Source organism: Seriola lalandi, unplaced genomic scaffold, assembly GCF_002814215.2.
Source record: "Seriola lalandi dorsalis isolate HSWRI2012SDOR001 ecotype SW California unplaced genomic scaffold, Sedor1 jcf7180002054736, whole genome shotgun sequence".
NCBI classification, from domain to species: domain Eukaryota; kingdom Metazoa; phylum Chordata; class Actinopteri; order Carangiformes; family Carangidae; genus Seriola; species Seriola lalandi.
In genome coordinates, this window is record NW_019525289.1 from 2,695,407 (window position 1) to 2,710,147 (window position 14,741).

The 14,741-nt window shown below is 40.1% G+C and overlaps 1 protein-coding gene and 1 pseudogene across 2 annotated transcripts in view; both read left to right on the forward strand.

The window, feature by feature from the left end:
* The window catches only part of LOC111668457 (potassium inwardly rectifying channel subfamily J member 10), a 12,668-nt gene extending 2,799 nt beyond the window's left edge, over positions 1-9,869 (forward strand). Inside the window, exons 2-6 of the mRNA XM_023424536.2 lie at positions 4,320-4,662; positions 5,382-5,593; positions 5,916-6,047; positions 6,162-6,339; positions 6,705-9,869. Of these exons, the coding sequence (XP_023280304.1) occupies positions 4,320-4,662; positions 5,382-5,593; positions 5,916-6,047; positions 6,162-6,339; positions 6,705-7,102 (1,263 nt within the window). The 3' untranslated portion in view covers positions 7,103-9,869. The remainder of the gene's footprint in view (positions 1-4,319; positions 4,663-5,381; positions 5,594-5,915; positions 6,048-6,161; positions 6,340-6,704) is intronic.
* A 2,271-nt stretch (positions 9,870-12,140) lies between these two features.
* LOC147818073 (uncharacterized) overlaps positions 12,141-14,741 on the forward strand; it is an 8,362-nt pseudogene continuing 5,761 nt past the window's right edge. The window contains exon 1 of the transcript XR_015438352.1: positions 12,141-12,255. The product of XR_015438352.1 is annotated as an uncharacterized LOC147818073 (transcript). The remainder of the gene's footprint in view (positions 12,256-14,741) is intronic.

A 14,741-nucleotide genomic window follows, 5' to 3' on the forward strand; every position in this document is an offset into this window, starting at 1 on the left:
GCAAATGCACATATAATTGTACACTCTTTTTCAAATGATTGCACACAAACACACATACAAAATGTACGCCTACAGCCACACACACGCAGAAATACACATGTAATTGCAATGCCCACTCTCACATAATCTCACACACACACACGCAAACAGACACACACACACACACACACACACACATGGATGGGCACAGAGTCGTTTTTGTCAATGGTGTCTTTTGTTTCTTTTATCTCAGCTCCAAACAAAGCATTCCTGTGTATACAGAGGAGAGAGAGAAGGAAGGAGAGAGAAAGAGGAAAGTAGAAAGAGAGAGAGAGAGAGAGAGAGGGAGAGGGAGAGAGAGATCAGGAAAACATTGAGCGCTCTTTTGTTTGGCAAAAGAAAAAGTTTTGACTCAGTTGTTGGATTCGGTTTGCTGAGGCCGGGCTGTACAGTAAGGCAGTCGTGTTGCCATGGAGATGGAATACATCCTACTGGAGAGGTTGGTCAAAAATATCTTCACTCTCATTTACTCCATTCTTATTCATCTGATATGCCTGTAGTGGGATTTGTGTTTTTTCCAGGCCATGTGAGTGTGTGTGTGTGTGTGTGTGTGTGTGTGTGTGTGTGTGTGTGTGTGCGTGTGTGTGTGAGTGACACAGAGGACTGGGTGAGAGGGTGATGCAGAGTTGAAAGAGTGAAGTTTTCAATGGTGTCATTGTGATTATGATGCTTTTGAGGGGCTCACCCTTGCATAATCACACATGTGATGTAATTAAATCTGATTGATTACATAACATTACATGATCAGAATCCCAGAGTATCTATTCTGATTTACGCTACATGGCCAAAAGTAAACAGACATTCTTTGCTTGTAGTCCGGGGCTGCTTTCCATAATCTGACCTATATTATATATATAATTTAAGTGCATTTTGTTGATAGGGCGGCGTGGTGAGGCAGTGGTTAGCACCGTCGCTTCACAGCTAGAAGGATCTGGGGTTCTGGGCCTGGGGCCTTTCTGTGTGGAGTTTGCATGTTCTGCCTGTGCCTGCGTGGGTTCTGTCTAGGTACTTCAGCTTCCTGTTACATCCCAAAGACGTGAACTTAGGTTAATTGGTGACTCCAAAGTGCCCATAGGTGTGAATATGTGGGTGACTGGTTGTTTGTCTCTATATGTCATCCCTGTGATGGACTGGTGACATGTCCAGGGTGTAGCCCGCCCTCACCCAGTGCCAGCTGGGATTGGCTCCAGCCCCCCCAGCGACCCGGTAAGGATAAGGGGTATAGATAATGGATGGATGGATTTTGTTGATAATGCTTACACTTTGAATGCCGGCCCTTCGCATGTAATGAAGTATATTTACATTTTTGTACTGGTACTTTTACTTCGGTAAAGGATCCGGGTCCTCCTCCACCACAGCACAATGTGCATCCTCAGTGCTCGTCTTTACCAATGCTTTTGTAGCTGAATGGGATTAAATCTCTGCCATCAGCCTCCAAAATCTAGTGGAAATCAGAGCAGTGGAGGCTGGAATAAGATATTCAACTATCACATTCAAGTGTAATACTTTTGGCCATATAGTTCAGTGTAAAGCAGCAAAAAAAAAAAAAACCTGAGAGAAAGATTGCACAAGACGTGAGTACCAGGCTGAAAAACAAGCAGGGCTCTCAGAAAGAACAACTTTGGCCCTTTTCCTACCAAACTCTTAATGCCGTCTCCAGTTTCCAGTCAGAAGTTCACTCTTTGTCCACACTCAGCGTCTATGGTTAGAACCAACAGTGAAGCCTTTTTTTTTTTTTTAAAAAGGAAAAACTTTATCTTGATAAAAGTTTTTTTTTTCTTTTTCTTTTTTTTTTTTTACCTTAATTGACTCATTCAAGTTTCTCCTCCGGGCTCACAAATGAGACTCTGTGTGAAGGGTTTGTTGGGTTAATGCAGCACATCTTCATTTTAATTCTACTCTTCTTTCTTTTCTCTTTCCCTCCTCCTTATCATCCTCTTTTGTGGGTCACCCTCTCCCTGCTGGACGTAAGTGAGCGTGTCAAGTGTGCGGAGATACAGTAACTGTCTGTCTGTGCGTGACAGAGGTGGATACAGGGGGACACATTCATAGCAACATCCCACAGCGTAAAGCATTTAAAACAAAGATTTGCAGTTTGTAGCTTATTTATTCTACATGAAGACAATGATGCATGTAGTTTGTCTTGTGGAGAGAACTCACAAATGACACAAATGACAGGGTTAAAAAATAATCATCAAATGATCTCAGTTCCCCAATCTGTCAACAAAGATAATGACAATATCATCTGAATAGGAACTGCTTTTAATGTTGATGTTCAGGCTTCCCATTCTTTATCCTTTAATCAAGTGTGAAACAAACCTTCCGTCTAACTTTCAGCATGGCTAACATGCTAACAGGCTCACAGTGATAATGCTAACATGCTGCTAAACTAAAGTGCTGGAGTGAAAGTCAGGGGAATATGTTAGGGGAAATTCTTAAACATTATTCAGGTCTGACACACATTTGCCGTGTGCTTTTGTCCTACCGCAGAGTGTCATTGGTTTTGCTTTTGGTTTTTTTGAGCAGTTCTCAAACCAGTGGTTCATGTTAGAGCAACACAGCAGACTCTGAGAACATGAGGGAGGAAGTCGTCTTATTGTTTGCTGCGTATTCTAAAGAAGTAGATGTTTACACACATTGTAATTGCTTTATATTTGTGTTTCTACAGCGATACCTATGAGGAAATGTTTGTTCTTCCTCTAACAACTGTTAGTTACAGAGAACTGTTGAAATCAACTGAAAAACTCCACACATCTAGAATCATAGCAGCTCATTTCCCATGAGAGGATGGTTTCTTGGTAGCAGACGTCACTTCTTTCACTTTTCATGATCTTTCCACTGAATTTCCAAAAGCTAAAATACAGATGTTTCACTGGTGTGAAATTAAGAACTTTTTCACAGTCATCTCTGTCACAGCAGTTTACAACACCATGACATGAACACTGACTTTTTCGACCCTGCTTTTGAGTGTGGGACATAGCTATAGAGACCTTTGCCTTCAGATATAATTGGACAACACCTTATATGGTTCCACCTAATTTGTTTTAAGTATACTGAGACCATAACGCTCAAACTAGCTATGTTTTAAGGTTGTTTGCCTCTATTGACTGTTCTCTCAGGGTGTTAGAATCAGCTGTGGTGGTTGTACTCGATCCACCACTTTTGATTTTCTGACTCCACACTGCGGCACTGAGTTTAATCCTAAAATCTGCAGTCTTCAGAAACACTTCTGAAAAAATGACATGAGCCAATAGATTGAGAACCACACACACAGTACATCCACGCAGGATGGTTATCCCTCCGCTGGGGACTATGTACCAGGACTGAACACCTGCCAGTGAACTTACAAGAAATATTTGTAAAATCTTCTCCCAATCCCAGGGGAAAAAATCCTGATCGAACGCAACTTTTTTAGTATTTATTTTCAGATTCTGTCAAGTTGAGTCTGATGTAATGGGATGAGTGTGATTGGGAAACTCCCACTACAGTTCCACAAAATCTCCGCCGTAAAATTTTAACTTCCACTTGCATGGGTGTACAAGGCCTTTCAGGTTTGTTTTGGCTTGTTTTGTTCATGTGGTTCCCTGCTTTGTAATTTGAATTAACAGTTTGATATTCACTTCTGCGAGGTGTTTTCTTTTATTTTGGTACATATTTTGAACATAAACAATCACAGGTTTGGTTTCAAGGCTCAATTGGGATAAATTTGCCCCCGAGATAGAAAGCAGGTGGCTGCAGGGGGAAATTACCAAAGCATGCTGTCATTATTGGAAGTTTCTATCTTTTCCTGAATGAAACAGAAAGTCAGCACAGTCATTGTCAGGTCACACTGATGTGTTGCATGTTGTAAGATGTGTCTATTTATTTTTATAAAAATAAAGACCTCCCAAACTAATCTGCATACCTCCGCCAAGGCCAAACAATCCAACACATGTCTGTCAGATTCAGATTATTATCTGGATCTGATACCAAATTGTACAAAGTCCCAGATTCATATCATAAATATGTCTATATATATATATATATATATATATTTTTTTTTTTACATCAAGATCCAAAGATAATTTCCTGAGAAATTGATGAAAGTGCTGAAAAATTGCACATCTCGCCACGTTAAAGAAAGTCGCTCAGTTTGCATAACAAAAGAAACAAAAGAAACAAACAAGCAAAACAAACATAACCTCCTTGGCAAAGGTAATGAGCCTGTTAATAACACTGGCCATTTAAAGAAGACAATTATAGAAATCCCCTAACTTAAATCTTTTTTTGTCATTCACTAGATGACGTCTGCCACACCTCCTTCCTCTCGTAGCTCCTCCCCTCAGAAGGTTTGCCACTCTCAGACACAGACGGACGTTTTAAAACCCTTGCTGGGTGGCATATCCGGTGGGGGCGGGACTCTGAGGAAGAGGAGGCGTGTTCTGTCCAAGGATGGGCGCAGCAACGTGCGAATCGAGCACGTCAGCGGGCGGAGTGCTCTGTACATGCGTGACCTCTGGACAACATTTCTGGACATGCAGTGGCGCTACAAGTTATTTCTGTTCACAGGCACGTTCGCAGGGACCTGGTTCCTGTTTGGAGTGCTGTGGTACCTGGTGGCGCTGGTGCACGGAGATCTGCTGGGTGAGAGGGGGCGGGGACTTTAAACATGTCCCGGGTTAGTGTGCAGTTTAATGTGTCCTCCCAGAAAAAACATTTGGGTTCAGCCTAGATGATCCACAGTCCTCCCTTCAAAATTTCCATAGGGGCTTTTTCTGTGAGAGCAAAGATTGTTGGGGTGGACCTTTAACCGAATCATCGAGAAACTTCAAAACACCTCTCGTAAAGATGACCTTTTTTCCCGCCTGTGCACTGGTCTGAAGCAAATGACTCATAGCGAAAGAGTGACTGTTGAGGGTGTGTTATTTCTAGCAGTGCTGTAAAGAGCTGTAGATGTTGGTGTTTTCTTGTGTCCTCTGAGCTTCATCTTGATCTGAATATAACCCTGATAATATTAAACGTTAGTGACAGCAGGAAATGATTTCATATCTTCAAAAAGACACCTGCTCCTCTCTCTCTTCCTCTAATGTCAAGTTTCCAGCCTTTGCAGTTTGATAGTGGAAATTATATCAAATCCATTATGATCTGTTAGATACTTAAGTTTAAAAAAACTTGCCTCTTGGGGGTTGTTTGTACAGATAAAAAAGCTTCTGCCACATCCTGGCAAAAAAAAAAAAAAAGAAATTATATATATATATATATAACTTGGCCTTCGGGGCCTTGTGCAGTTATCTGTAATGTTAACATATATTTTTAGACTAACAGGAATGAGCTTTTGTTCCCTTCTCAACGTGTTTCTCCAGAGTTCGACCCTCCATCAAACCACACACCCTGTGTGCTGCAGATGCAGACCCTGACGGGGGCTTTCCTCTTCTCCCTGGAGTCCCAGACAACTATTGGCTATGGTTTTCGCTGTATAACTGAAGAATGCCCCGCTGCCATCATCCTCCTCATCGTCCAGCTGGTCCTCACCATGCTGCTGGAGATCTTCATCACTGGTACCTTCCTGGCCAAGGTAGCCAATAATAAAAGGGTTGTGTCTCTCTTTACAGTGCAAAGACAGGGCCGCCTCATACTGTATGTTTACTATACATCCATGTAGTTTTCATAATCATACAAATTGCTGCAGAGTATAAAAGAAAATATAAAGTACATTTTCTAAAGCATTGTCAGGTCAAACAAGTGTGTTTCCTACCTTAAATAACTCACACACAACTATATGCAATCCCCTGCCGTGCTGCATTCATCTGTTTCTGTGTTGAGGGTGAGACACTTACACTGATCTTATCAAAGATCATCAAACTGAAACCAGAGGTTAACAAGCTTTCTCCGCTCAGGTTGCTCGGCCAAAAAAGCGAGGGGAGACGGTAAAGTTTAGTCAACACGCTGTGGTGTCGACCCATGAAGGTCGACCCTGCCTGATGATCAGGGTGGCCAACATGCGCAAGAGTCTCCTGCTTGGGTGTCAGGTAAATGTGAATAGATATAGAGAGAAATGAAGTACAGGGGATCAGATATCAGATTCCTTGTGTTTGAACAGTTTGTGAAGCAAAAACCACCTTGTGAACATTGTTTTTCTCCAGGTGACTGGGAAACTGCTCCAGACGTCTCTGACCAAGGAAGGCGAGACGGTTCGTCTGGACCAGAGGAACGTGCCCTTCCAAGTGGACACTTCCAGCGACAGCCCCTTCCTCATCCTGCCCCTCACCTTCTACCACGTCATCGATGACAACAGCCCCCTGCGAGCCTGGGCAGCCAAGGGTACGTTTGGTGGTTAGGGCAGGAAGTTTAGTGAATGGTGGTAAGGTGTTTTGTGTGTTCAATCTTTTGATTAGAGGCGTTGATAGGCTTCAATCAAAGTATTTGTGTTTGGAGACCCCCTCCCCTCCCCCCGGCACCTTTCTGACATTGGAACTAGGGGGGCTCGGTTCATCTAATTTTGTGCCTTTTTGAAATCCACATTTATCACTTTATGAGGCGAGTGTCCGTGTGTGTGGAGGTGGAGGAGGTTTTCATGTATAAAACTGAATTCAAGACCATGAGTTTATATGAGGAGAAACTGTGTGAAAGTGAACGATAACCTCTAGTAGTGGTCACATGACAACAGTCTCATTTGCCTCTGCCAGGTGGGGGCTGGACAGATCCAGAATTGGCTGACTTTGAGCTGCTGGTGATCATGAGCGCTACAGTGGAGCCGACTTCTGCCACCTGCCAGGTCCGCACCTCCTACCTGCCTGACGAGATCCTCTGGGGCTACGAGTTTCCCCCCGTAGTCTCCCTTTCCCCGTCAGGTAAATATGTAGCGGACTTTGCCTTCTTCGACAAAGTGGCCAAGACAAAGACCACACCCATCTTCAAACCAGCCAGCCCTCAGCATGGGTACCAGAGCAACGGGGGTGGGACTGTGCCGGAAGTGTCCGCCGACCCGGAGAAGATTCGCCTGGAGCAGAGCTACAGGGAGCGAGGGGAGGACCGTGGCCGGGTCAGAGAAACTCCCCTCAGCGTTCGCATCAGCAACGTGTGAACAAACGGTTGACTGGTTGAGAAGGGAGCATTTCGTGGAGAGCAACTCGCAGGAGACAAGTTCAGAGTCAACAGTGAATCAGTGAAACATCAAAGCAGCCTTGGACACTGTCTTTTTTAGACTGTTTTGAACTTATATCAGAAAGATGTTTGGTTCTCAGTAGCGCCACATGATGCAGAAAGTAAATATGGAAGACAATGAACTCCTGTATGGTCAGCTTAAAATTTGTCATTGTCATACATCTGCTGGGATAATACATGTTTTACACAGGGTTGACTGCATTACATGATGGCATAAAACACTACCTAACTGCCACTACTACTTACATTTGTGTGGCGAGTGTGAATCTACTGTATACTTTTATAACAAACAAAAAATAGTTGGATTATTTATTCATACAGAAATCCTATCTCCTAAAAATACATTTCTATACAACTAAACTGCAACAGCAAATACGTGTACAAAATTAATTGTGGTTTGACTCTGTTTTTATTATGGATATGTTGTTAATGTGTTTAGAAAGTCTCAAATACTTTGATACTTAAAGTATCACACAGTCACAGACAATGTATCTGTTGTCCACCAAATTATCATATTGGAAACGGTTGCAACAGGCGACGGTTGCAACAAGTCTTATTCATCCAATCAGAAACGTGCTAGAAGGACGACACTCATACTGCACCTAACCCTAACCCTTATTGAAAAACAGAACACAGCAAAACAGACCATACAACAGTATTTTTCAATATTTCCAGGCAATGTATGTGGCTAATTTTGTCCCATAGCACAAAAGATTGCAGCAATAATCATTAATTTTAAAATACAAACAAGGTATTTTGAGAATTATTTTGTTAGCCTCTCATGGTCTTACATATTCGCCTGTTATTTTCACCATAAGCAATAAATTAGATAAATTGTGCCTATTTTAACTCAAGGTAGGCCAATGTTCTATGCAAAACAAAACACAATAACCTTTCTTTGATCATTATCACTAAATAAATGAATAATACTATAATATTACTGTAAAACAATGCATACTTTCAGAATACTACACTAATTGAGACAAAATGCAAACGTTAATTCGTAAAATTTCATGCAACCGTCCCTGATCCATGTTGCAAGAATTCAGATCTAAATTCTTAATTTCAAATAAATTTTGTGAATGATATAATCATCTTTAAATAGTTCGGGTAAGTAGCAGACTGATGTAGGCTAAGTTTATCATATGAAAACGATCATATTAGTTGGTCTAGTCCAAATAGTCTCTGAGTTTTGCAAACGTCCCCCAGGTATTCATTGAAAAAATATGTTACATGTCGAACCTAATCCAGCCAGTGATTATGTTTCCTACAAAGCATATTTGGTGTTGCAGTTCAGTTGTATAAAAAAAGTCATTTCTCAGGAGGCAGGGTTGAAACAAAACAAAACTCTAATTAGTTCTCTCCAGAGTACAAAGTACCAAATCACAAAGAGAAAAACTTGCACACAAAAAAGTGCGAGACATTATGAGTGTATATTTTCCAGTGTATGAAGGGTAGAGCGGTATGGGGGTGATGTGTGATAAAGTCAGCAGGAAACACCCACAGACACTTTGGTATATAAAGGTAGACTCTTCTGCTATACCTCCTCTAACATACATGTAAATGTATGGTTAATACACACATAATGCATATGTACTACAGTACGCACATATTTAATTTAAAAAGGTCATATGACTTTGAGTTTCGGCATAGTAAATGTTACACTTGACACACCAATGAGTCGGTTTATCTCACAAAGTCCCCAGCCCACATTTCCTCTCAACATGGTATTTTTATCCTTCCTGTTGCGTAGAGCAGCAGTACTGATGTGTGTTGTACATGGTAATGCATACAAAACTGAGCACCGGGGATTATGTTACACTAATGTAGCACTACAACTAAAATGTAGACAAACAGAGTGAATATACTGTGTTTAAGGTGCTCTGTACACTGTATCTCTTTTAGTTGGAGGTTTTGGTTTGAGTATTTCTTGTGTGTGACTGTTACTGCTGTTTCAAAACAGAAAGTTAGCACTTTATGTACATGATGTACGTTTGCACCTTAGGAAGGTTAGCTGCCTATGTATTTTTGTGACCTTACCATAGCGGGATAGATTTTTAACACCACTAGAAGCACTTACATATTGAATATCATTGAATTTGAAGCACTTATAGAAGAAACTAAAACAGCTTCCTTCCTACAAAGCTAATTAGAATTGCTGTTTCTCTCTCTCAGTGGCTTTAAGCAAACTGAAAAATGAGATAATGTCTTTAGATAATCACAAACAGCTACTGTACATGCAGGGATGTAAATGCCCATTTGGTAATTTTACTTAAAATGTTAAAGAAGCTCTCCTCTCTGTGTGCAGACGACCCTGTGGTTTTCAAGTTTTTAACAGTGTCAAATGAAATACAGGCCTTTTGTTGAAACACCCCCACCCCCTTTTTTCAGTCTAGACCACAAGTACATGAAGAGGACTTGTAAGATGACTACACCAGAGGTGAGTGCTGAGAGATGACAGTGTTAAGTGATGCTGTAAATCACAGATAATTCTGATGCAAACGCATGACAATGATGGTTCTGTGATGGACATGAATATGTTGGAAATTGCATGTAATTGTAACATTTTCTTAACATCAAGCTGTGGAGTGTTATTAGTGTTTAAAAGTGCAGCTGGAGAGATCGAATGAGACGGTTCTCTCTAAAAAAGTGATTAAATAAAGCTAATGATGATTTATTAAAGGTCATATTTTGTTTCACATCTTTCACTAGAAATATTTTCCTGCTTGGAGAGCAGGAAGAGGAATGACACATGAATAAACTACTACAGTGGCACTGAGAGCCCAACGCACTGCAACTCAAGCAAATAGACAAAACCCAAGCAAATTTAGAAAACATCTTCACCAACTTGACAACTCGTGCTGCAAATACTCACGACACACTTGAGGTTAAAAAAAAAAAAAATGATGTTGATCAGGTTGGTCCAAAAAAAGGAAGTGCTGTCACATTTCTGAATTGGGAAATAAATAAACATTGGATAGTCCGCCTACAGAGAGTCCACAGAGTATTTGTGACACTTCACTAATCATTGTTGAACATTCAACTCACATTCAACAATGTACAGGTGCATCTCAGTAAATTACGATATCATGGAAAAGTTCATTTATTTCAGTAATTCAATTCAAAAAGTGAAACTCGTATCTTATATAGATTCATTACACACAGAATGAAATATTTCAAGCCTTTATTTCTTTTAATTTTGATGATTACGGCTTACAGCTAATTAAAACCCAAAATTTAGTATCTCAGAAAATTAGAATATTGTGAAAAAGTTCAATATTGTAGACTCACGGTGTCACAGTCTCATCAGCTAATTAACTCAAAACACCTGCATAGGTTTCCTGAACCTTTAAATGGTCTCTCAGTCTGGTTCAGTAGGCTACACAATCATGGGGGAGACTGCTGACTTGACAGTTGTCCAGGAGACAGTCATTGACACCCTCCACAAGACGGGTAATCCACAAAAGGTCATTGCTAAAAGAAGCTGGCTGTTCACAGAGTGCTGTAGCATATTCATAGAAAGTTGAGTGGAAGGAAAAATTGTGGTAGAAAAAGGTGCCCAAGCAACAGGGATAACCGCAGCCTTGAGAGGATTGTGAAGCAAAGGCTATTCAAGAATTTGGGGGAGATTCACGTGGAGTGGACTGAGGCTGGAGTCATCAAAAGCCACCACGCACAGACGTATCCAGGACATGGGCCTGCCAAGCCTCTCCTGAACCAGAGACGACGTCAGCAGCATCTTACCTGGGCTAAGGAGAAAAAGGACTGGACTTTTGCTCAGTGGTCCAAAGTCCTCTTTTCAGATGGAAGTAAATTTTGCATTTCATTTGGAAATTAAGGTCCCAGAGTGTGGAGGAGGAATTGAGAGGCACAGAATCCAAGTTGCTTGAAGTCCAGTGTGAAGTTTCCAGTCAGTGATGTCATGTCATCTGCTGGTTTTGGTCCACTGTGTTTTATCAAGTCCAAAGTCAGCGCAGCCGTCTACCAGGGGATTTTTAGAGCACTTCATGTTTCTTTCTGCTGACAAGCTTTATGGAGATGCTGATTTCATTTTCCAGCAGGACTTGGCACCTGCCCACACTGCCAAAAGTACCAATACCTGGTTTAATGACCATGGCATCACTGTGCTTGATTGGCCAGCAAACTCACCTGACCTGAACCCCATAGAGAATCTATGGGGTATTGTCAAGAGGAAGATGAGAGACACCAGACCCAACAATGCAGACGAGCTGAAGGCCGCTGTCAAAGAAATCTGGGCTTCCATAAGACCTCAGCAGTGCCACAGGCTGATCGCCTCCACGCCACGCCACATTGATGCAGTAATTCATGCAAAAGGAGCCCTGACCAAGTATTGAGTGCATATACATGAACATACTTTTTTCATGTATTTAAAGGACCATGACCATTTAAAGGTTCAGGAAACCTTTGAGGTGTTTTGAGTTAATTAGCTGATGAGACTGTGACACCATGGGTCTACAATATTGAACTTTTTCACAATATTCTAATTTTCTGAGATACTGAATTTTGGGTTTTCATTAGCTGTAAGCCATAATCATCAAAATGAAAAGAAATAAAGGCTTGAAATATTTCACTCTGTGTGTCATGAGTCTATATAATATATGAGTTTCACTTTTTGAATTGAATTACTGAAATAAATGAACTTTTCCATGATATTGTAATTTATTGAGATGCACCTTTATTTCGTCAGACTCAGCTGTAATTGAGGCCTACTGTCACCGCATCGCTATGCTCACAGATAGGACTGTAATATATCTGTATTGCCTCAACATTTCTAAAATGTCGCTATGTTGACATTGTGAACATGGGTTTCTGCTAAAAGTACCGGCAAAGTAGAGCAGGGTCTGATTAACTTCAGGTGAAGCTGGTGGATGTTCTGGAAAATTGGAATTGTTTCTTTTGCAGAAGTAATTTCAATAAGAGCTGTTCACAGTACAGAGCCAGAACACAGGCAGTGCTCAAATAGTCGCACCACTTCCTCATATGACACATTCCGCAGAATGGCTCTCGTACTTCTCTTTTCCGTTTTTCTGCTGTATTCATTTCACACACAAGGTAAAAAGTTAATTTTTTTGTTATGTTTTTGTGTTGTTTAAGTAAGTTGGATAAAAGAATCACAGCATGTTTTCAGGAGGAAATGTGAATTAATGTTTCATCAGAACAAATTAATTGATATATATTGAAAAATGTTGTCTCGTTGTAAATTACTTCAATAGTGATTCTAATAATCTAAAACTATACAATTTAATGAGATATACCTAGATACATAGTTATGTCAGTTATTACTAATAGACTAAAATTTAGGTTTTCATAATTGTTTCCTGATTGATGACGACGATAAGCCACATGATTATTCAATATTATCTGCACTTTGACGAAGATGTGGATCCAGACACAAATGTAAAAAGCTTTCCTATACCTATACCTTTCATGTTATTAAAGTTACAAATTCAGCGGGTTAGGCATCTTTGAGTTCTTCTCCTCAATTCTAGTTCCTTTACTTTTGGCTTTGAATTTCAATACATCGTTTACCATTTACTCTAGATAATATCTGTTTAGATCTTTAGATCTTTAGATTCTAGCTGTTTAATTTTATTGAAATGCTTGAATTGATTGATTGATTTTGTTGGCCAAAAACTAGTAAAACTTGAATACTATCAAATCTTTGAGCGCATCGGAAATGGGGATGGTGATTCAGAGGTCCAGAACCAGTCTATTATATCCACCAAGTAATAGTTTTTAATTACTGAATGTAAACTGCCACCAGGTTTCTAAAAGCTTCTCTATTTGATTTTTGACTCTAACTTCCTGAAAGAGTTTATTGACAGCGAAGCAATTTCTGACAGCGATTAGCTAAAGATAACGAATGACCCTGTTGCTAAACTGTAAATCTAAATCTACAATGAAGAACTCATTAGAAAACTAATGAAGTCTCTTTTGAAAGATCTTCTCACTTCTCACTTCTTCCTCCTTATCGCTGTATTTGCTTCTGTTAAACTCTTGTTACAACATATCCGTGGTTCAACAGTCTTCCTGTTTCTTACCTATTGTGAGGGGTGAAGGCTGAGCGAACATTTATACACACTACTCTCTTCATTGACGGTACTTGTGATATAGTTTTTTAACTGCAATGTAGCAGTTCATGGAAGAAGCAGCATCTGTATTTTGTGCAAATCAAAGAAAGACTAGAGTATCATTCATATTTAATTTGTTTCTATCCCTATGATGGACACTTTCCAGAAGGCATTGCTGTATTAATACTGATGAGCAGTCTATCACATCATCAATTAAATATCTTTGATTGGTTATGATGTGTTCAGCTCAGCATATTATTGTGCTCATTCTACATACAAAACACAATTTTTAAATTTTACCTCATTTATTGAAGTTGGAAAAAAGAGCACAGTAAATTCAGTTCTATGTAGTGATTCGAGATGTAGAGTGAAATCTGAAATGTGAGGGAGCTCACTTGGATTTTACATTACTGTGATCAGGTGATTTCACCTGTGTTTTAGTTAAAGGAAATAAATGTGTACTAAATTGGCCTGCTAAATATAATACTTAATAGGTCAGCAGCAGCTCTATGATGAGTAGATTGGTTTTCTTTGTCATCTATTGGGAAAGTCCTTGTGGGTGAGTCCATTTTCTTCTCCTCTGTAATGATAAGGCGAGGATGGCAGACATTGTAAGACTACTGACTACAGACAGGGACAGGCAGCTGCACCGGAGCCAAAGTAGCACATTGTAAAATGAATTTATTTATTTATCTGCAGAGAAGAGACAGCTTCAGCCTGAGCTGCATTGTTGACCGCCATAATGCATTTTGCCTCCACCTGTGTCTTAACTCCTTTTTTTATGTTTATTGGTGGTTGTGTGCCACGAACTGGTAGCAACTTCCAAGTGTGGTGGATACATACATACTTAAGCATAGACATATATAAATAGATGCTGCATTGGCCGCTGGATTGTACGTCAATGCCAAATTGATCCAGAGAAGACTGCCCTGTTAACAAGCACAAGTAAATGGAGGAGCTGCAGTTTTCTGGATAAAAAGCATTATAACGTTTATATTTCTTAACGGATTTCAATTTTCACCTAAACCTAACATTTGCAATGAGTAAAACCTAAGACTCCAATTAATTGGTGACCAAACTTTTATTTTTACTCCAAGTAGATGATAAACCCTTGAATATAAAAAGACTAATTGAAATTGGTTGAGAAATACAGTGTAAACGTTATAGAGCTTTTTATCCAGAAAACCTGCAGATGCTCCGTTTATTCCTATTTCTTTACGGGGCAGTTTTGCTCGGTCCAATACGGTGGCGACGTTGATGTATCACAGCAACTGAAGCGACCAATGTGGCGTCTATGTATATCTATGTACTCAAGCACACACATACATGCATTCTCACACACATGTACCCTCATTCATGTGTATGCATGTATGTATGTACATGTATAACTGTATGTGTGTATATGCATAAGCCTGTGTATATTCTCATTTGTCCAGGTCATAGTATCCTAAAGGAGTTTTTTAAATC